Here is a 21899-nt window from a genome sequence, read left to right on the forward strand (position 1 = left end):
GACTTAAGTTACGTGAGCCAATAATTTTAGCTCTTCAGACCATTTTGAGTCTAATTTTCTACTTCTTGGCAATCAACAGTGTCCTATTACAGTGGTGAGGCCATCTCCGAAGATTTCACCAGTTCATATATATTAGATTGAATGTTTATTAAACTGTTACATTGAAATTTGGTGGGAATAAATGTTGGGCTTTTTTACATGGTTTCAGAAAATGTATTGCACAAGTACTCTGTAGTGACATGATGAAAATACCTGGGAGTTCTCATTGACATTAAGTGCAGGGTGATGGGCAGTTTGAAAGACCTGATTTTAATTCCCAGATTTTTCATTTATCCCCTCTGTGACCTTGGCAGATGAGATATTGTTTATAAGTTACCCAGCGTAGCACTTGGCTCAGAGTAAATGCTGACAGAGCTCGGCATGGCAGAGGGTGTGTGGTGCACATACAGCTTCAAGGAATGAAAAGTCTACCTCTAACTAACTTAACCGGTCAGGAGACATGTAATGTGAGGCCCAGAGTGGGCAGCCTCCCCGGTGGCTGCCTCCACAAACTGCCAGTTTCTCTCCCCACCCAGAACGGGGGATGCCAGCTGAGTCTCTGAAAGCTGCAGGGCTGTCCTAAGTGTCCCTCCTCCTGGTGTGCTAACTTAGGTCGCTCACCAGTCCTGTGGGAGCACATTGGGATGCACCCTGCCACCCCAGGCCCCGCTGTCTGCTTCCCTCGAGCTCCTGGGATTCCCATGGGAAACTGGGAGCTGTCAGAGAGGGAGGGAAGGAATGGAAGCTGAAGAGGCCACCAAACAGGAACTGAGTCCCACCACTGCTATTTATTGAATGTTCTTGGTGCGGCCTGTACTCCAAGTTCTCTTGCTCTGTTTTCTTGTCCCACAGCAGGTGCCAGACCTATGGGTACCCTAACTCTCCTCATTTGATAGATGAGGAAACTAAGGCACAGAGGGGTTTAGTAACTTGCACCAAACAAGAATGGATTCCAGCCCAAGCCACAGGCCATAGTGACCCCCTTCAGAAACTGCATGAATTTTAGGGCTGTGGACATGCAGGTACAAAAGCACAGGGGAGAAGAGGGGCTTTGGTACACTCAGCCCGGCAGGACCCAACCCAGGGCACTCAATAGAAGAACATAGTACAGTGCTAGCAAGGCAAAGTCCCGCAGAGGCCTACCTTCTGTACACCTGTGCTTCTCCTTCACAAGCACACGGGTCACCTGAGAGCCTGCTACAGTGCAGGTCTGGGGCAGGCCTTGCCGTCACCCGTGTTTCTGATCAGCTCCCAGGTGCTGCTGCGGCTGCTGGCTCGTGAGCCCCCGCAGTCACCAGGGCCGTGTGTTGCCAGCCTAAGACACTCCTGCCGGAAGAGAGGCGGGCTTGGCGCTCGGCTCGAAGCAGAGTGTCCAGACTTGTAGCTGCCTGCCTGGGGGAGTTTCCGTCTCATGGATGCCCAGAGAGCGGACCGGGCCTGCTTCCATGAGTGTGTTCAGCCAGGGTCAGAGGCTGGGAATCGCTGAGTGTGTGCCATGCCTAGAGCTCGGCCTCTGCGGTTTATCTAGACACACAACTTCACAGGCCAGCGCAAAGTGAAACGCCTGGTTAGAGCCCGTGCGGCCTCCATGCACAGCGCCTGAAGGTCTGAGGCAGCCGGGTCCTGAGAGGACCCCCAGTGTACCCCCTGCCCTACCGTCATCCTCACTCCGGAACCGTGGCGTCCCCGGCCTCCGAGGTTACATGTTCGGGTTGTCCTTGAGAATTTTACTCTGCTCCCCTTGGTTGCATAGAATCAGCAGTTCACAGCATCTAGACTGCATCATTTTACTCAAGGTCAGATCTCCTGTAAGTTGCAGAACGGGAATTAAATTCACGTCTTGACTTTTTTTTTAATTCCTTTATATTTGCTATCGTAATATGCCTTTGTTTTCAAACTATTTAGATATTCATTTAGCCAAGTATGTTTTTGCAAATGAAAAAGCCAACTAACCAGCAGCACCAAGACATGGCTGGCTGCCCAGCTTTTGTGTCAGAGCAGCTATGCCGCTCGGCGCCAGCCCTGCCTCCCCCACAACTGCCAGTGGAACGATTACGCCGCTAGATTACCTTGTCAGTCCTGTTTACTGCCAGCACACCGCCGGGTTCCCTCCCTGTCCACCCTCGCGTGGCTTCTGTCCATCTAGGTTAAGTGCTGTGCTGTACTTAGCAGCGCCGAAGTCCACCGCCATCCTTCCCACGTTAATGCCACCCACACCTGGCCTCTTATTGGGCCCAGGGTTTCCCACCATAGCCAGTCCTCAGGCCCTGGGTCTGCGTGGGGGGACATTTACCTTCTACACACCACAGATATTAAAAACAACTGTTTTCCATGTCCCACTTTACATGAGACTTTGATCCTTTTGTCCTTAACTGTTGATCATAATTCTTCTGCTAAGATTTTCTTGAAAACAATCTCCCTCTGAATTCACTTTTCTTGGTTCCTGCCTACACATTCTAACGCCAGTCTTCCCTCCAGACTCCGGTAGGAGCTGGCCTCACCCTTCTGACCAGCCCCTTCTGCTGCAGCAGTCAGCCCTCCGATGTCTTGACAAATGCCTTGGGTATAGGCCCTTTCCAGGCAACCGCAGGCTAAAACAAACCGTGTGTGTGTGTTTGTTGTCCTTTGGGACAAAATTCCGCAGTCCTTTCCAGCCTGGGGCACCTGGGACTCCCAAGGGGTGAGCCTTCTCGCGTAGACAAATCTTGGCACCACAGAATGGAAAATAGCTCTTGGGTGAAGATAGCGCTCACCCAGAGGTCTGGCGGCTGATGTTTAGTATTCAGTGTAAATCAAAAAAAATTAAAACCTGTGCAGTTATTACTAATTAACCCAGCTGTACATGGATCCAGTCCTTTACAGTGTGCAGAGTGAGAAGTGTGTAAGCAGGCACGGGTGCGTGTGGACAGAGATGCGTGATGCCCAAGGCTCTGTTTCTTCACTCCCGTGTAAGGAGAGAGGAGTAAATCCCCTCCATCGCACACAGCCTCGAAGTGCCTGAAATGACAGAAGCTCGGCCAAACCCACAGAAGAGGCCTGGTCCAGAAAAGCCAGCTCTGAGCCTTAGGCTCCTCAGGGTGGCCCAGCGGACAGGGACAGAGGGATCTTTTCCCTGACTTGTCACAAATGCAAACACTTCTAGGTGGGCCTCGCCCAAAGCCACTGTCACAGCACTAAATAGCAGCTCACATCTTAGCAAGGTTCAGATGGTAGCCAGCCAGGTGCATTAGGAAATAAGATATGGCGATGTCCAGGGAGCTGGGGGTGCCTGGAAGAACGGACCTGCCCTGGAGGAGGCGGGGATGGACACAGCTGGGGCAGGATGTGAGCGGGCATGTACTGTAGGGAGGCCAAAGGTGGTGAGAACAGCAGATTCAAGGGGACTGGAGGCTACCTTGGTGCCGAGTTGGTGGTCACCTAAGGGCAGAGGTGATGAGAGTAGAGCTGGGGCATAATGCTTGTGAGAAGGGGAGGAGACAGAGTCAGGAGAATGCTGGGTCCAGCGTGAGCCAGATATCAATGGTTCCATCCATTCTTTAAGTTTGGATTGATAGCAATAAAGGGTAGAAAGCTGGCCATGAGCTCATGTTCCCAATGCAAGTCAGGGCGAGTAGCATGTTAGCAGAGGGTTGCAGGGCACTGTGGGAAATGCTGCCAACAGCTGTGCCTTAGCACAGGGCACCCAGAGGGAATCATTGTCTTGGCCTGGGGAATGGGAGAGGAATGGCGATGCCGGCCAGGTGGGTGGTTGTTCTGGGTCCCCAGAGGCAATACAGAGGACACGATGGAGGCTTGGCAGGCGAAGGGCAGGCCAGTTCCAAGGCCATTCATTGGAGGGGCAGATCTCAGAGGAAGAGTCTTGGATGCCACACTGCAGACAGTGGGGAACCTGGAAAGTTTGAGAGCTATGTTTGAGGGGGACAGGGAGCAGCCGCAGGGGGACCCTTGCACCGTATGAGTGAGGTACACCCTTGTAATCATCCACTGATGGTAATAAAGACTGTGAAAGCAGTGGCCACGGGGCATCCCAGAGTGTCCAGGGACAGGGCACCATCCAGAAGGTGGTAGGTCGTGGTGGAGGTCACCAGTGCAGGAAATGTGAGCACAGACACATTGTGAGAGAACCAGAAGAGGAAAGGTCTGGAGGAGGACAAGAGTTCTGGAAGAGAGTGTCTGACAGAAGGAATGTGGAAACGCGGATAGTTCATTTATTGATGCTGCTGATTCTGCCAAGGGCCACAGCACCGAGCAGATACCAGCAAAAACTGTGGCTTTCCCAGCCTCCTTGACTCCTCGCTGGTTGTCTCCTGAACCTTTCAAACCCAGCAGGGCCAGGACTGAGGTGGGTCTCCCACCGCCTACAGTAGTGCTGCTCAGGGTCCTCGGCACTCAGGTGATCCCTCTAGAATGGAAACCAGATCTTACCATCCCTATTCAAACCCCAGGGGCTTCCTGCCCACCCCAGAGCATGGCCGAGCCCTCACATCTTTCCTACATCTGTTCTTGTCTGTGCATCTCCCAGCTGTGCTCATCCTGCTTTCCCAAGTCCCACCTCAGAGTCGCCCCCAAATCTGATTTCCCTCTTCACATCACTCACATCTCTCCCCCAAGCCACCCAGCAGAGGGGAGCTGCCTTCCGGATCATTCTGTTTATAAAAGCCTACACCCCATTTTGTAGCTCCCTGTCCCTTTCACCTGCTGCAGCTTTTCATGGCATGTATTATAGAACAGGATTATTTGTTTTCTTGTTTTTCCATATCTAAATGATAGGTCAGTGAAGGTAAGGACTTTATCTCTATTCTTTACTGTTGAACTCCCTGATGGTAGAGAAAGTCTCCATAACCAGTAGGCACTCGATAAATACCTACTGGATGAATGAAGAATAAATGAGCTGTATGATATGCTGAGCAATATGCTAAGCATGCTTGCACCCCTTAATCATTGCATGGCCAGAGCACCCCTAAAAGGTAGGCATGCATTTTCCCCATGGGACCTACAAAGACACAGGCTCAGGGAGAGGGAGTCACCTTCCTGTGTCACTACCGACCCTGGAACCTGGACAGATGGTGGGGAACTGGCCACTGAGGATGAAGGGTTATGGCATGGCAGCAATGAACGTGGAAATGGAGGAAATATGTGTGTCTTTCCCAGCAGCAGCCTCGGAAGTGGAGGCACAGCAGGAATTCGGGGCTGGCTCATGGGTGAGATCACATAGCTGCCATGGAGTATGGGCAGGGAAGCGGCCTGGAATGTCAAGAATGACAAGTTTTGGGAGGGTCACCTGTGGTTGGAGCCCTGCATTTGCCGCAAGGGCTAAGTGTGTGACGAGGGGTTGGGAGTGGGTGCAGCTGAGGAGAGAGGAAGCAGATGTTAGAAAGGCGCTAAGGGAGTGAAGACCCTGAGGCTCAGGCGTGTCAGGGAGTTGAAGGCATGAAAAGACACGGGAGACAGGGAAATGGTAAAATCTGGGGTCAGGACTGAGAGGGGTGACAGTCTCAGGGAGGACCTTCCCGGGGGCCGGAGGCTGGATCAGGTTGGCTGTCCTGTGGCTGGAGGGCGGGTCTCCAGGAGGGCCATCCTGTGGGCGTGGTGTCCCTTTTTTATTTGTACGGTGCTTGTCGCCACAGCAGAGTTGCTTTTGCAAGCTCTCAAAGCATTTTGTAAAATGCTTTCACTTTGGGGAAAAAGTTTCAAGTTTCTGATCTCAACCGCAGCCCTCTGGTCTCCAGGCCCAATCCCAACCTCCCCTGGGCCCCGGCTACACCCCGTGTTACCCACGGCTGGGCTGTGTCCCTGCCGGCTCTGTCCTGAGTGCCCACAGAGCACTTGATGCCGAGTGGCAGCTCAGCAAAGCATGTCCTTGTCATGTTTTCAGGTCCCTCCGGTGCCTTGAACCCCCCATTATTTACCTAGCAACTTTTCATCAAGGGCCTATGCTGGGCCAGGCTTTGGGCTGGGATCAGCGAGCAAAACAGGTGAAAATCCCTCCTTTTCCTCCTTAAGGTTTCTCTTTAAGGTAGCCTCCCTCTTTCAATGCTCCCAGATCTCACTTCCAAGTATATTTGTTGGTTAATATACATTTGGGTGTTAAGCTCTTAAAACATTTATTAAGTGTTTACTCTGCGCCAGCCACTGGTTCGAAGCATTTTGCACGCATTATCTCTTTGGCAGCTTTGCCAGTTCCCACCAAGCTGGTGGTGGGAACTGTTCTTGTTCTATAGCTGAGAAGTGGAGGAGGCAGGCACAGCAGCCTCACACGGGCCTGTGGTGGACACACCAACAATCCGTAGTTGCTGGGTCTCTGCTCAGGTACCCCTGTGTGACTCGAGCTCCACATCCTTCCTCACCGGTCCTGCTGCCACTCGCAGGCCCTGGCATGCTCCTTAGGCCTAATGCTGTCTTTGCTGCCAGACTAAGTGCCTCGTGGTTGCACCTCTGCCTGTGCACACAGGATGTAACTAATGTGGTCACACGGGTGCGTGTCTCTCAGGGCGCCGGAACCCAAAGTCGCTCCCTTCTGAGCCTTCAGGGCCCCTCACTCCGTGTTTGGGGTTAGTGGGTGAGTGCCCTGCCCCTGCCCTGCCCCCCCCCCCCGGTCCAGGCTACTGTGGGGCAGCAGGACCATTCCTAGGCCTGCACGTGTTTCCCTGTCCTCCCTCTCAGCGCCTTGCCTCCCCTCACCCTCACGCTCTCTTTTGATCTCACAAATCCAGGCCCTTGGAGAAATCAGACAGTATGAAATATGAAAACTGCTTGGGAAGTAATTGAAGAAACACTGTGACTTTTGAAACCCATAGAGATAACACTCACACCTTCTTACTCACGTTATTTAATTTTTAATGGCAGATTTAATTAATGGAGATCAGGTCTTCTGGTTTCAGATGTGCACGCGGAGCAGCTGAAGGGGGAGGGGTGGCTGTCTGTAGGGCGAGGAAAGGGCTCCCAAATCGGGACTCTCAGGAGCCTAATGGGATGAGAAATCAGCCAGAAATAATAGCTCACGATCACTGGGTGCTCATTAATGCCTGGGGATGGAGCACTGCCTTCCAGAGCCAGCACCCCACAACTACTCAGAGGTGGGTACCAGGACTCCTTCCAGGCACAGGCCGTGCCTCCCCCAGCACTGTGGGATTATCCTGTGGGGGGATTCCAGGTGCTCTCCTGGTACTGCACTCCATCGTCCACACAGCTGCTCCAGTGTTCTGCCTAAAATACAGATCCATCCTGACACTCCTTTGCTTAAAAAATCTTGTCCACCCCTCATTGCCTGTGGACTGAGGTCCAGGCTTATAGCCTACGGCTGAGAGACTTTTTCTCCAACCCAGGCTGCCTTTCTCTCCAGCCCCTTCCCTCATCCTGGCTCCTGGTGCAACTTTACCATCTGCCATGTGGTGCCCCTCACTGCCCCTGAGGCTGCTGCCTCATTTACAAGGACCCCCCCCCCCACATTACTGTCTCATTTCTGCTCATCTTGTAAGTCTCGGCTTATTAAAAGTGAGAGTGCCCTTTGACCCGAGAGTATGACTTCGAGCATGTACCCTTTAGACACGCTCACTAATGCACAAGTTAGATGCCAAGATGTGCCTTTCAGCATTGTTGGTAGCAGGGAAGACAGGAGGGGGTGGGACTGCTAACGTGAGCTGGGGCGGGCGGGCCTGCAGTGGACCACTACTCCGTGGGCAGATGGGCAAGGCCTCCGAAGCCAGCGATGGAGTAAGGGGCAGCGTGGCCTGTCTGGCGGACAAAGCATGTGTCAGAGAAGTGGGCGTGTGTGGCTGAGCTCACCGTGCACAGTGGAGGAGGGCAGTGTGTGGGGGCTGGGGTGACCCCGGAGGTCGTGTTCGCCTCCCCTCTGGATGCTTATGTCTTTTTCAGTCAAATGCTTTTTCAAAAGCATTACTTAACGTGAAATAGAATTTAGACCTCAATTCAGGTGCCAGCTCCAAAGAAGCCATTTGAAGGTCCCTGCCAGGCAGTCCTCTTGGTTGCCCCCATGGCACGTGGGGATGACTGGGTGAGTGTCCCATGGTACTCATGACATTGAGTCACGAGAGGCCACGGGACAGGAGCACTTTTCTCCAAATCCCCTGGCACTCAGTGGATTCTCAAGGCCCCTTGATGGTGGCGTGATCCAGGAGCCTTCAGAGTGGCTGCTTTTCCCAGCAGAGAGCCTGGTTCCCTCCAGCAGCCTCAGGAGGCCTGGTGGATGTGAGGGTCGAGAGTCATGAACCTTAGGGGAAAGCTCAGCCCATACTGCTGTGAGCGGGACCTCTGTGTGTCCAGGAGCTGTGGTGGCCCATCCTGGGGTCTGCTCAGACTGTAGGCAGCACTGAGGGTGGGCTGGGGCAGGAAGGGGAATTCCGCTGAGTCATTCGGAGAAACAATAGAGGAAGCTGCAGTGGGGTAATCATAGCCACTTCTCGGCCTGTGGGCACTTCCTGTGACAATCTAGCTGACCACACACTTGGTCTGCAGTTACCAAGTGTCAGCTAGCCGCTCCCCAAGTACACACAGGTCGGGCTGTGTGCTTGGGGATGTGGCGTCAGAGCAAAGGCGCTGAGATTCCTCTCAGCCCGCTAGGCCACATCTGGGCCACATGTGGGCCTTAGTGTTCCCTTGGAAAGAGATACTGACAAGCCATGGCATCTGGAAGACAGCGGCCTGATGCTTCTCCAAATTGTTGAGGGCCTGAGTCTTGAGGCCTCCTTGTGGGAAAGGAGACAGACCAGGATGGAGGGGGGTCTTAGGTAGGACACACGTGAGCTTCAGAAAGTTCTGTGGTAGTCACATGGCAGTGGTCACTACTGGGAGCCTGGCACCCTGCACTAAGGTGTCTCAGCCGTTCTGCATGTGGTGGTGGGTGGGAGTCCCTATCATCTGCCCAGGAATAAGGCTCAAGCAAGTACCCAAAGAGCACAGCCAGCACCTCCCAAAGTGGAAATTAGCTTAGGTCTGTGACCATGAGGACTCAACGCTCCACCTGGAGTGTGGTGACAGCTGGGGGTTGGTTAGCAGGTATGTTTTCTGTTGGTCTCCTCCAGAAACAAGGGGAGAATGTGGGGTTCTAAGCTTGTATGGCCTGTTGTCACTCACCTCTGAGGCACAAAGAAGTCAAGTGACTTAGCTAGAGTCACACAGTGGTGGACCCAGGACTTCAACCCAACTCTGTCTTGTTCCAAGCCTTGCCATCCCTTATGCCAACCTGGCAGGCAGGATGGAAGTGCCTGCCTCTGGCACCTCCCTGCCATGCTCAGGAAAGATAGTTGCTGTGCCCTTGAGTGTGGTGGCTGAGGTGGGCAGCAGAGCACAAGCCTTACTGGGAATCAGACACCTATAGTCCTGTTTACAAGACCCACTTGGCTGTGTGGCTTCAGGCAAGTTGCTTTACCTCTCTGGGCAGCAGAATCTGTCTATAAAATAAGTGTTAGACTAGATCAGGGCTCCCCAAACTTTCTTAATAGACAGGAAATCTTTTAGGCTCTGTGGACCATCCAGTCTCTGCTGACACTATTGACTCTGCAAGCCTAGCCAAAAGCAGTGTGTCAATGAATCATGAGCATCGCTGTCTTTCAATGAAACTTTATTTACAAAATCGGGTGGCAGGCCAGTCGTGCTCATGAGTTACCAGCCTCTGAACCAGAGGATCCCCATGTCCTTCAGCCTGTGTTTCTCTAGGATTCTGTAGCTGCGGTGGATCCATGGTGGGAGTTGATCAGTCAGCAGTCTGCTTTGATGCTGGTCAAGAAATTAACATCTGTCGATTTCTAAGGTGGTTGCATCCCTGGAGGGAGCCAGAGGGAAATTTCCATCTGGGGTAACCAGTCTGTTTTTCTCTTTGCAGAATGCCGAGATGTACAAACTATCTTCACAGCAATTCCATGAGATGGCTACGAAAATTGAGGGCACGCTAAAGTAAGTGTGTGTTTATTCTTCTTCTTCATAAACTTAGCCTATATTTGTAAAAGTTCCCACATGTGGCTTGAAACCTGCCACCACCTGCCTAATTTCAAAATTATCTAACAACACAGATGGCCATCTGTTCCTCAGTCCTCTCACCTGGGCTGAAGCAGCCATTGGTCATTTGTAATTGGCTCCCTCTCTGGCAAAAGGGAGGGGGGCTATGCGGCAGGCCTGCAGGGTTGTTCCAGGCCCGGTGTCCTGCGGCCCCCAAGGGAGTCAGGGGAGGGGTGCTATGACTCCTCCTTGTACAGAGGTGGTTTCAGAGCAGCCTGTTCCCGCTGGGCAACCTTTACATGCCTGGCTCTCAGCCACACTCTTGCCTGTGAACACCTAGGGTGGCCCTTGCTTAACCCCCGGTAGGGCTGGGGCTCAGTAGAACTGGGGCCCTTGTTTTGCCCCAATAGGACTCAGGACATGGACAATTTGTTTGGCTCACCAGTGTGAGTGCTGGTGTCCGTCCTGCCTGCTGTGCTCCTGCACTGACAGGGGAGGCCTCTGAGCCAGAGCTTCAGGGAACGGGAGGCAGAGCAGGTGTGTCCATTGCAGGTGCAGTTCTGCTTGGTCAGGGTGCAGGTCCCAGGCAGGCCTGTGGGGCTCTGGAGGGGAAGGGAAAGCTGGGCTCATGCTTTGGTCCTCTGTGAGCAGATGGTCTCTGTGGACCTAGAGCATCTTCAGAAATCGCCAGGGTCTCTGGCACCCCCCTCCCCTGTAGGAGTGTCCGCCCCAGAAATGCAGTGGGTGATACCCCAGGCAAAGCTGTCACTGTGCAAAAGGGTGAGGGGTTGACTTTGGCACCACGAGAAGGAAATGTCAGAGGGAGGCTTGGATGATGAGGAGGTGACAAACTACTTGTAAACACGGCTGCTGCTGAGAACTGTGTGAGGCGCCAGTCAAGGCAGCAGGGACAGATGTACGTTCAGCACAGACCTGGGGAGTGGCACGGACATCTGAAGCTGGAATGCGGTGGAACTGACTGCAGGATAGGCCGGGAAGAGAAGCGTTACCTCAAAATTTGAAATGCGGAACAGTAAGAGGAGACTCAGAGAGAGAGAACTTTCCAGCAGGCAGATGGAGATAGGAAAGCTCTCGCACCTGCCTGCTGGGACCCAGAGGGCCTGAGTGTGAGTGAGCACACCCACGTGAGCTGCGGGGAGCCCTAGGAATGGAACCTTCCAGCAGAACCCCTGCCCTCACAGACAAGACGCTAACCCATCCAGCTCCCGGGGGCTGAGGCGGGAGAGGATGGGAAGAAGGCACACCCACAAGGCAGTTGGGTGACAGCCACCCAGGAAGGTGATTCCTGGAGGGAGGCAGAACCAGTGCGGCCCCTGCTCACCAGCTGTGTTTGAGATAGTGGTACTGGCTCCAAAGTGCCGTGCCCTTCACCTGGACATGGGTGACCTGCCAAGGGGATGCAGCTCTGGGGAGAAGGGGACAGCTTTAAAGCCTAGGGCATTTCCTTGCCTGCCACTCAACCTCCGCCTCAGGGCGGGGCCCCGACCTCTGGGTGCCCTGGCTTAGTGAATTTGACTATGTTATCATATCCTTTCTTGTCCTTATGTCCTCTAAATGCAAAGGAAAAATGGCATCATCTGAGCAAAGTATAAGGACTTTTTGTTTGTTTGTGCCATCCCTTGGTTAGACTTACTGCCATGTACTAAGTCCATGACTAAGTACCAGGTGCTGTGCCAGGCGCTTCATCTGTGTGCTCTTATATGCTGCTGTTGGTTCTGTTTCACAGAGGAAGGGCTGGGGCTAGAGAGGCTTGCTGACTCCCTCACAGCGGGTTGCTTTCCAGGCTGGAGTTCAGCTTACTTCGGCTGCTTCAGGGCCACTGTCCCTCACTATTTATCTTCACCTCTTCACTGTCCCTAAAGGCTCTCAGGGTAAAAGACAGGCCCAGGAGGAGGGGGCCACCCAAGGGCCTGCCTGGGCTTCCCAGTCAGGCAGACTGCAGCCTCGCCTCTTACTGGTTTTGTGCCCTTGGGCAAGTCACTTCACCCCTCTGATTTCCTCCTCAACAAAGCAGAGCTGACAACCCCTTTAATGCTGGGTGAGATACCATGTGGGAAGCAGACCGGGGATATCAGCCTTGCTGGGGGTGTCAGTGAGGCTGCTATTTGTAATGGCAGTTATTTGAATCACTTAGTGTTCAATTGGATCTGCACGATTTTGCTCATTCACTCACCACACCTGGACAGGGTGCCTACTGATAACCAGGCACCATGCCGGGGACCTGGTAAATAGGCGATATGATAAACTACCCGGCTCTAGTGGCTGCCAGCAAGCTTACAGCATTCGAGGAGTGACAAATATTTTGAAATTAATTACCGTTTCCTTCATGATTGTTGGACATGGTAATTAGCTAGGGATGAAAATGAGGCCTAATTGACAAACACATACCCAAGGACCCTAGCTTGGAGTTGGACTTTGGGGGCAGATTCTGTATGGGAGTGACTTTTAAACTGACTCCTGCAGGATGATTAGAAGTTGGCCAGAGGAAACAAGGAGAAAGAGTATTGCAGAGGGCTCCACATGTGCAAAGGCCCTGGAGCGGGAAATTACTTCCTATATTCAAAGAAGTAAAAGAAAGCCAGTGTGCCTGAAGAGTAACAAACAAAGTGAGAGACACCAGAGACAGGATGAAGAGTCAAGAAGTCAGCGGAAGCCAGATCACGCAGGAAATTGTAACCACATAGAGATTTTTCTTGTACCCTAAGCACTGAAAAATCATTTTAGTTTTTTCTTACTAGTTCAGTGAAATACTGGGGTTTGCTCCCTATTTTCCTGAGCATATTAATTATGGTATGTTAAAGTCATCTGAGGGTCTGTTTTTGCTGCCTATTTTTTTCTCCAGGTCCTAATTCTTTATACTCCTGGTAATTCTCGATTGATTGCCAGCACTGTACAGAGAAAGTGCAGAGGCTTTGGAGTATGCAGTCACACCTGGGTTAACAACGAGGAGGATACTTTCTGAGAAATGTGTTGGCAGGTGACTGTGTCACTGTGAGTGTCATCGAGAGTGCTTTCACAAACCTGGGTGCTGCAGTCTACCACACACCTAGGCTGTATACAGGGTCTACCATTATCTGTTGTTGACCAGAAACCTCATTATGTGAGACCATTTTCTTCCACCCTAATCGTTCATGACCACCTGAGAGAAGGCAGACCCTCTAATCCCATGTGGTCTGAGCTTGCCTGTGGTTTTGGTAAAACTCAGGCTACTCCTGATTCACTCCTGTACCTTGGGTATGACTTTCCAGAACTCCTCTCAGAACTAGGTGAGTTCTAAACCCCTGTTTTTGCTTCCTTGGCACCATTAGACTTCTAAAATTCCACCCTGCCTTTCACTGGCTTTTTACTTAATTTCTTAGCCTTTTAAGTGGCTCAAGAATCTGACAAACGCCATAGAAGAGGAAAACAACAGTGTTGACTCAATATTTAATTCCCTTCTCTCTGGAATCCTGATCCCTCAAGTCCTTGCTGCCTCGGTAGCTTTGGGCTCCAAAACTGCATTGTCTCTCCACTGCCGGTGAGATTACCGGAAGTCCTGTTGGCTTCCACCTTTTTAATGAAGTAGTTTGCCTCACTCTCGGTTTCCCTTCCTGTGCACCAGGAATTGACAAAAACTCCAAGAGGAAAAGTGGTTCCAAGAAGGAACACTCATCTCCCCACAGCCCCTTTCTCTTCAAAATCTTGGCCCTCAGGTTCCAGTTTCCTGGTTTGTTGTGGTCTTTATATGCCTTCAAACAGTTTTGTTGTGTTCTGTTTTTTAAATTCAAACCTTAAACATTGTTTTCTCAGTGGAGGACATAATTCTTTCACAGGCTACTGCTGGGTGCAGAAGTCCCGATGTAACTTTGGAGATGTGACTGGAGTGTGCCAGGTAGAACAGACAAGTACCAGAGCTTGGTATTTACTACCACTCTCTGGTCATGCTGGCAGCAGACACCCCAGCACAGGTGACTCACCCCGCTTTTCTTGGGCTCACCAAACTTGGCAGGGGCAAGACAAGACGCCTGCCTGAGAATGGACAGAGGAGGAGTGTTGTTGATGGATCAGACATTCGCATTTTGGGGACTCTGGTTTTGGACTCTGGTCCTACCACTGGGGTAGAAGCGAGCATGCTATGCATGTCTGAGCGTGTGTGTCCGTACACGCGGGCACACACACACACACACGCACACACACACAAACATGGGCGCGCACTCACCTCTCTACCGCACAACAGCACAGCAGGAGGGTCGTTCAGACTTTCTGAAGGAAGAGATTAAGACCCCAGGGAACATCCTGCATTTATTGTGTCACATCTATTTTTTATGACAACCTTCAGTCCTCTTCCCATGGGATTCATTCAGAGCCCGTCTCGGCTTCTCCCTGTCAGGAAACTTGTACAGTCCTCCCCGACCCCACAGAGAGCCAGCCCTCAAAGAGGTTAGAACAATTGAGTTGAAGGAAGAAGGTTATTAACTGTTTCCGGAAACTGAGTCATTGTGCTCCAAGGACTTTGATCCAAAGAGGTCTGATTAATGTGGACACGGCCAGACTGGAACTTGCCGGAGCTGTGCTCAGCCCTGGAATGCCTCACCCGCACTGGGAAGCAAGGATTAGTAAATAAACTGTGTGTGTGGGAGGTGTGCATGGACCTACCCGAGAGGATAGATTATTTTCAGCCCTTGCGCTCCCCCAGTTTGCATCTCGTTCGTGTGCTAATGACAGACGAACAGTGTGAACAACGCTCATTCATTTGAGCCCCAAATAAAATGGCTCTCTGGCCTTCTTTAGTGCAGGTAACATTCCAGTTAGTCTCAATTCAAAGGGCACTTCTCTATCTCACTTCCCTACTTTACCTAACCTTTCTAATGGAGCATTTTCTATTCAGCTTCTATTTCTATTCAATTTATCAAAATATGTGGTTTAATCTGATGTGCGTGACTCTGCAAGGCTAACAAATCAAAACCCATTTAAATCATTCATTGAACAGATCAAGATGCAGTTAATACATTTAAAAAAAAAAACACAGGTACTGACCGTCACCACATGTAGCTGTTCTGCCAGGCGCTTAGTACCGGGGCCTCCTCTTCAAGAAGCTCATGCAACTAATGCCAGTCTTGTCCCATTTTGTGGAGGTGACAAATATGTCACTTAACCTCTCAGTCCCAGTGTCCTAGTCTGTAAAACAGGGACAGTGACGACTGTGATAACCGTGGAAGTGCTCAGAAACGGGAGTGCTCAGCCAGGTGGTGGCAAAGTGGGATTGGAAGTCAGGTCTCTATGAGTCTGAATTTGCTCTTTTCTCTTGCTCAGAGATACTTACCTTCAACAATTACAGGGCAAGGGAATTAAGCTGCCTGCTGACCAGCTGCCTGACTGATGCTGGGGCTATCTGTGCCCTTCTCATGGTGCCTTCCTCCCCTGCAGCTCACCACTCTGTGTGTGCGTGTACATGTGTTTGTATGTGCACATGCTTTTCCAAGTTCCCCAGCCTGTGCAGGCATTTGCTCACATACTAGTGCTGGCAGAAGTCTGCCTTTTTTCTAGCAAGGGAAAGAAAGCTACTCGGAGAGAGAGTTGTCAACAGAGGCAGTGTTGGGGTAGCACGTGGAAAAGCCAAACAGAAGATACGAGGTGACCGAGCTCCCCAAAGACAAAGTCCTCTGCTAGTTCCGTGGGTGAGCGGGGGTGGCTCACCTTTGGTGAGCTTCAGTGACTTTGTCAGTGAAAGGAAGATCTTGGCTTCTTGCCTTTGCTCCCATCCTGTGCCCTCGCACCAGTGGATCCAAGCAACCTGCTGCTGAACGTGCATGTGGCCTGGAGTCTCCCCAGCACTGCACCATAGCAGCTCTTTGGGATCGGCATTCGAGGTGAAACCTATTTGCCACCCTCAGCCACAGGAGAGTTTTCACTTCTGAGACTCTGCATGGCTCCTGATTTCGGAACACTGTCTATTGAGTTGTCTTTGCATACCCTATTTTCTGTCTAGAATGTCCTCCCTATTTATCCCTCACAGACTATGCTTACCTGTCAAAATCCAACCTGTAGCATCTATTCTTACTGTTTGTCTTACCCAGAGGTCAATCCAATACCTTACTTTTCTCAGCATGCCCACCACCCAGCCTGGAACTTTGTTGTGATAGATGCTCACCCCCTGCATGCTCGGTGGGGTGATGCCCATTGTGTAGGTATTAGGTGTGGGATTTAAAAACACAGCTGACTGTTTAAGCACATTTGGTAGAGACTTCTGGAGCACACACATGGCAGGGCCCTGTGTGGGCAGGGGCCTCACGGGGCAGGGCTTTGAGGGCAAACAGGTGAGGGTATAGATTCCAGCAGTGCTTCCTGATGGGTGGCCTGCATCAAGATGACATAACTGCTCTGAGGCACACATCCCTTGCTCCTGAGGGATGTTTTGAGGACATCGTGGGGGAACTTGTCACACACATAATAAGCACTCGGAACAGCAGGTGTTATTTCACAAAAGCTCATGTTTTGGAGAGGGGAGAGGGCAGTAGCAAAGGGCTAGCCCCAGGTGCAGTGGGTGAGTCACTGGCTGTCTAAGAGGGGGGCCATGAAGGAAGGGAAGACCCCCGCATCCTAGAAAGACCCTCAGGTTTTCTTATTGCCCTGGGCAGGGAGGCATCTCAGCCCAATTTCCAAGTGTGAAAAATGTGAAAAGCCTCACTGTCTGTTAGTAGGCAGTGGATAAGCATAGGCCTTTCCACTCTAGAACTTCGAATGACAGACTGAGCGAGCTTCCGAGCTGGTCCGGGCAGAGGCTGCCAACATCTTGGGTGGAAAAGCAAGTTGTGGTTGACTCTGTGTGTGCACACTTGACACATGCACACTGCAGCACATCTGCTCTGCAGGGGCGTGTAACTTACATGGATGTAGAGAAAAAAGTCTGAAGGAGTCCATGCTTAAGGGAAAGTAACAGCCTCTGTGGGCAGTTCAGGACTATAAAAAGGGTCGCAGGAAACCATGACTTTCTTTGATACATTTTTTATTTACATGCATGCATAAAATTGGTAAGAAAATAAAGACTAGAAAAGGAATGATGAGATTTAAGCTAAGGAAGAGAGAGGTTCGCAGCCTGCTTGCAGAATCAGATATCCAAGCTCACAGCTAACAGTGACCACACAGAGGGACAAGACCTGGCCTTCAACCATGTTCCTGTGTATGTGAGCATGTGTGAGCGTGAGCACCTGTTCATGCCTTTGTGTACAGGTATATGTGGATGTGAATATGGAAGGGCATGTATGTGCAAGTGTGCACATGGATGCATGTGTGTTAGTATGGCATTGTGCGAAAGCGTGTGTACATGTGTGACTGTGGGAGGCTTGGGCAAATGTAGGTACGTGCATGTGTGTAAAAGCACATGTCTGTGTGAGTTGTGTATTGTGTGAGTATGCAGGAGGGCTTGTCTTTGTGAGTGTCCATGTGTGAGTGCATTGCATGTCTCTGTGTGCACACATGTCCCTGCATGTAGTGAAAGGATGTGTACACACAGTCATGTGTTTGTGTACCTGCGTGCACACATGTGAGTACACATGTTCGATTGTGTGCACATTACTGTCCGGGGGTGTGAGCATGTGCACATGCAAGTATGTACGTGTGTGACTTTCTGATGTGTCCATCTCCTCTTGAACTTCCCCTCCATCAAAGACTGAGGCTGTTGGGCTAGACGTGTGACTCGTGTTCAGAAGTCTAATGTGTCATTTGAACGTGTGAGGCACAGCTCAGCTGTGATTCTGGGTGCAACTAGAATGAACATTCGAAGTTCTGGGACAGAAGCCCAAGGCCTGGAGGGCTGGGTGTAGGTGTGGGCTCTTTTCCTTCCAGGTCCCCATCACCTACCCCTATTGGGGTCCAACTGCTCACATGGGCTCCTGTAGGAACAGCTGGCCAGGTTGGGGCTGATGTGCCACTTCACATTTTAGTAGGGAAATTGGAGATGTACCTTGAAGCAGGTCAGGTGCTTCAGGAGTGAATTGGAAACTATTGAGTAAAGGAAACGTAGGAATCAGCCTGTGGTTTTCTCTGTGTTCTGTCTGAGTCACCATAAACAACGCAGTGCTGGGCATCGCTATTCCCTGCCATGCTGCTCAGGCATGGGGTGCAGAGAACAGGAGTGGGCGGGCGCTGCCAGGGATTAGTTAGAAGCTTGAAAGGTGCCAGGGAGGGAGCAGGCTGGCCAGAGGATGTACTGAATCCTCCAAGGAGACACTGACTATAGCAGGACTCCGGCCTTGAACTGCAGCTTGAAAATATAAGTTAGACCTAGATAAGGACTTCCGGGCTTGCACTGAGAGATGATAATGTCATAATAACTGAGGGAAGGAAGCTGTACAGCCTCATTTCCTCTGGAAAGGGTGAAGGAAAAGCAGCAGTGTCACCCTCCCTCCACCCTAATCCCCATCTGATCACCAACAGCAGAGGGCCCCTTCTTCTGTGTCAGCCCCCACCTCTGTCTTGGCCTCCCCTAACCGACTTCCCTGACTGCGAATGAAGTCCTCCCAGGGCAGAGGCGATGAAAAGTTGATCCTGCCCAAGGCCTCAGAGATAGATCCGCCTTTGTGCTGGGCCAGCGTGGGCTCTGCAGTCAGGGGTCCATGTGAGCAGATACTTGGGGGCCGAGGAAGGGGCTTTCCTTGTGGGTGCTACAAGAAGGTGGGGATAAACATGGAGGGAGAGACAGACATCTGAGGGGTAGGGACAGGACTCAGCTGTGGCTGGAAGGGCAGGCTGGTCCCGGAAGTGATGGGCCTTCCATGCATACAAAAGAATTTGGAATTCATCCTACAGGCAGTGGCAAACCATAAAAAAGCTTTTAAGCCGGGAATTGATATGATCAGATTTGTGTTTTGGAAAGATAACTGGCAGCATCTGGGAGATGCAGCAGTAATGGTGCAGTGGGAGGTGGGAAGTTGACTTAGGAACTCGCGGCAGCCCCACCGCTGGCATGACTCACCCTCCAGCGTGCTTTTGGGGCCCCTGCGCGGGCACCTTCTGGGGTGTAGATAGGGCTCCTGCTCTCAGGGCAGCAGGATGGACAAATGTCAGCGAGTTAAGATGACTAGACCGAGTGATGAGAAGATGAAGTTGGATAATGGAGTGGAGAGCCTGGGTCTCTCTAGATGGAGGTTCAGGGTTGGCATCTGACGCTGGAGCAGGGAGCTGAGCCACGAGAAGGGCTGTGCAAATACCCAAGCCAGGGTGCAGCAGCTTCCTGGGAGACTGCATGCCTGGTGCAGAGGGCTTGGGTGAGAAGCTGGCAAGTGCCATGAACCAGGGCAGCTCCTGACTGGGGCTGGGCTTGAACATGAGTGTCCAGAGGGTCTGTCCATTGCCTCCCAGTGCTGTGGACAGACGTGGGACTCCCTGGAAGTTCCAATACCTGAGCCAGGGAAGGGTGGCCTAAAGGGGGATTGTAGTGACAACTGGTGCAGGGACAGTCCGGTTGGGTTCAAAGTGCCCGGAGCTGTGTAGATGTCCCTGGGCTGACCCGGGGTTCTGACCATGCAGCCTCAGCTCGGGTATAGGCAGTCTCCTGGGGTGGCCAGCCCCCGCCCTGTGCTTTCTTGCTGCTCAGAGGTCCATGACTCAGGAAACGGGGCTTAGAGAGACCACAATTTGTTAATCCCCTCCCCTCGACCAAGATGAAAATGGCATTTCATTCCCAGCTCTGTTAGGGGACTCGCTTCGGGAATAAAGCCCGCGTCCCCAAAGGCAGCGGCTGGGGGCTTTTCCTTTGTGCCACTTTTGTTTTCTTTTGAGTGTTACATTTAGATTAGCTTCTGGGGATTAAATGTCATTACAGTAGAGGATTTTTCTTTAATCGGTAAACAGTTACTGCTTAGCATCCTCACTGTTAGATTTATTTCTCCAAGTGCTGTCGCCTCCACTGCGCCACTTCTTTTTTTTTTTTTTAAGATTTATTTATCGGGCCTCCCCTATGGCGCAGCGGTTGAGCGCTGGGTTGTGAAGCTGCCCGCAGCCTTGTCAGCGCCGGTTCGATCCCCGGCTGCTCCCCGGCCACCGGAGGAGGGTCCCACATGGCGCGCAGACCTCTCCTGCCGCCCGCTGCTCCCCTCAGCAGTGTACTTCGGTCCTTCTGCCTGCTCTGCTCCCCGCTCTGGCTCTGGTGAATTCTCTCACCCTCCCGCGCTTCTGACTGTACCCAGTGCTTGTACAAATAAATAATCTTAAAAAAAAAAAAGTTTAAAAAAAAAAGATTTATTTATTTATGTATTCAAGAACTGGGGTACAGGCCAGAGGTGCAGGGGGTGAGAGGATTCACCGGAGACAGAGTGGGGAACAGAACAGGCAAACTGACTGAAATACACTGCTGAGGGCAGCAGCGGGCGAGACAGGAGAGGTCTGCAGGGCCATATGGGTAGCTCCCTGGCCAGGGATCGAACTTGTGCTGCAGTTGCTGTGGACAACTTCATAGGTTGCGACTTAACCCTTTGCACCACCAGGGAGGCCCCCCACTGTTCCACTTCTTAAGAGAAAGCTCTGATTTGTGGTTTCACTTCTGCCTGGGATGCACCAGCCTCATGGGAGACAGGGCCTTTCTACCCTCGGATGGGCCGAGGTGTGGAGCATGGCCTGCATGGGGGCCCTGGGCTGCTGATGGTGCAGATGTTGCCAAGGGGTCAGACTCGTCAAGCAGTGAAGTGGTCCCTGGGCTAAAGAAGTCCCCTCAGATCTGTCCCCTCAGGTCAGCCACGCTCTTTGTGCCTCTGCAAGTGAGGAGGGCTCTGGGCCCTGCTGATTTCCTGAGAGGCTGCCAGCAGCACCCACCGGGACAGGCTGGTGAGACCATCTCCTGGGTCCCATCCTGCCAGGACCAGGATGGATGGGTTTCCTCGGCCACTGCCATCAAAGAGGTCTCTGTATCTGCATCCACCCGCAGGAGGGCCTGCTCCACTGGGCTCACCATCCGGGCTGCCACGTGCGACCCTTGGCATCTTACCCATGAGTCTGTGGCTCCAGACTGGGGTGGCCCCCGAGACACACAACTTGGACTTGAGGGTATTGGTTGCTGGTTTTATTGTGCAAGACAGGTCTTTTGTTTCTGGAATTGTCAGATCCAAGAGAATCAAGATCCATGATCTCTGTGGGAAGTTGAGAGTATCTGGACTAGGCCATGATTTCTCGAAGCTCTCTAAAGTGTTCTAAAATCATCACTCCCACTGATGTTGTTCACCCTCATGGAGCACTGATGCCTGTCTGAGACATGGTGACATTTTTACCCCCATTTTTATGGTGAGAAAACTGAGGCTCAGCCTGGTTAACCTGCCTGAGGTGGTTGGACTGGAAAATGGGGAGGCCAGCCTTTCTTGTGCATAGCCTGGGGGGCCTGGCATCACCCTGTTGCCACCAGGAGCTCAGGAGGCTACAGCTCATGCATAGGCCCACAGGGCTCTGACGTGAGGTGCTGTGTGTCATTCAAGCAGAGAGCAATTCCGGAGCCTTACGTGACCCCTCTTGTCCAGGAGACCTCTTGGCGGCAGGTCCAGTGTGCATGTGCCCTGATGCAGAGTCATGGTGTTCTGTGGACTGTGTGCCTTGGAATCCCACAAAATGCAGAGTCCAGGGCCTGCCCCCCACTAGGGGCACAGAACCTGCATCTTAAACAAACTTCCAAATGATTGCTCTGAGCTCTGGAGTTTAGATCAGTTGCCAGAGTGAATGTGTTCCAGCGAACAAATTAATTTCTTCCCCAGAAAAGCCCCTTGGGAAAACCAGTAAATCCATCCCAGCTTCTGAATTGCTCTGGCAGCCCTAGAGGTTGGAGGGGACTTCTCCTGCAGTGAGGAGTCCTGCCTGGACCCTCAACTAGACCTCCCCAGGCTCAGGGCGAGTCTGGAGAGCCTGTCGCCACCAGCAGTCCCATG

At 52.0% G+C, this 21899-nt stretch overlaps 1 protein-coding gene across 1 annotated transcript in view; it reads left to right on the plus strand.

Annotated features, from left to right (window-relative positions):
- CHCHD6 (coiled-coil-helix-coiled-coil-helix domain containing 6) overlaps positions 1-21899 on the plus strand; it is a 205261-nt gene that overhangs the window by 163703 nt on the left and 19659 nt on the right. The window contains exon 6 of the mRNA XM_084246432.1: positions 9881-9951. Within this exon, the coding sequence (XP_084102558.1) occupies positions 9881-9951 (71 nt within the window). The remainder of the gene's footprint in view (positions 1-9880; positions 9952-21899) is intronic.

The sequence above is a fragment of the Talpa europaea genome (assembly GCF_964194135.1).
Source record: "Talpa europaea genome assembly, chromosome: 11".
NCBI lineage: Eukaryota > Metazoa > Chordata > Mammalia > Eulipotyphla > Talpidae > Talpa > Talpa europaea.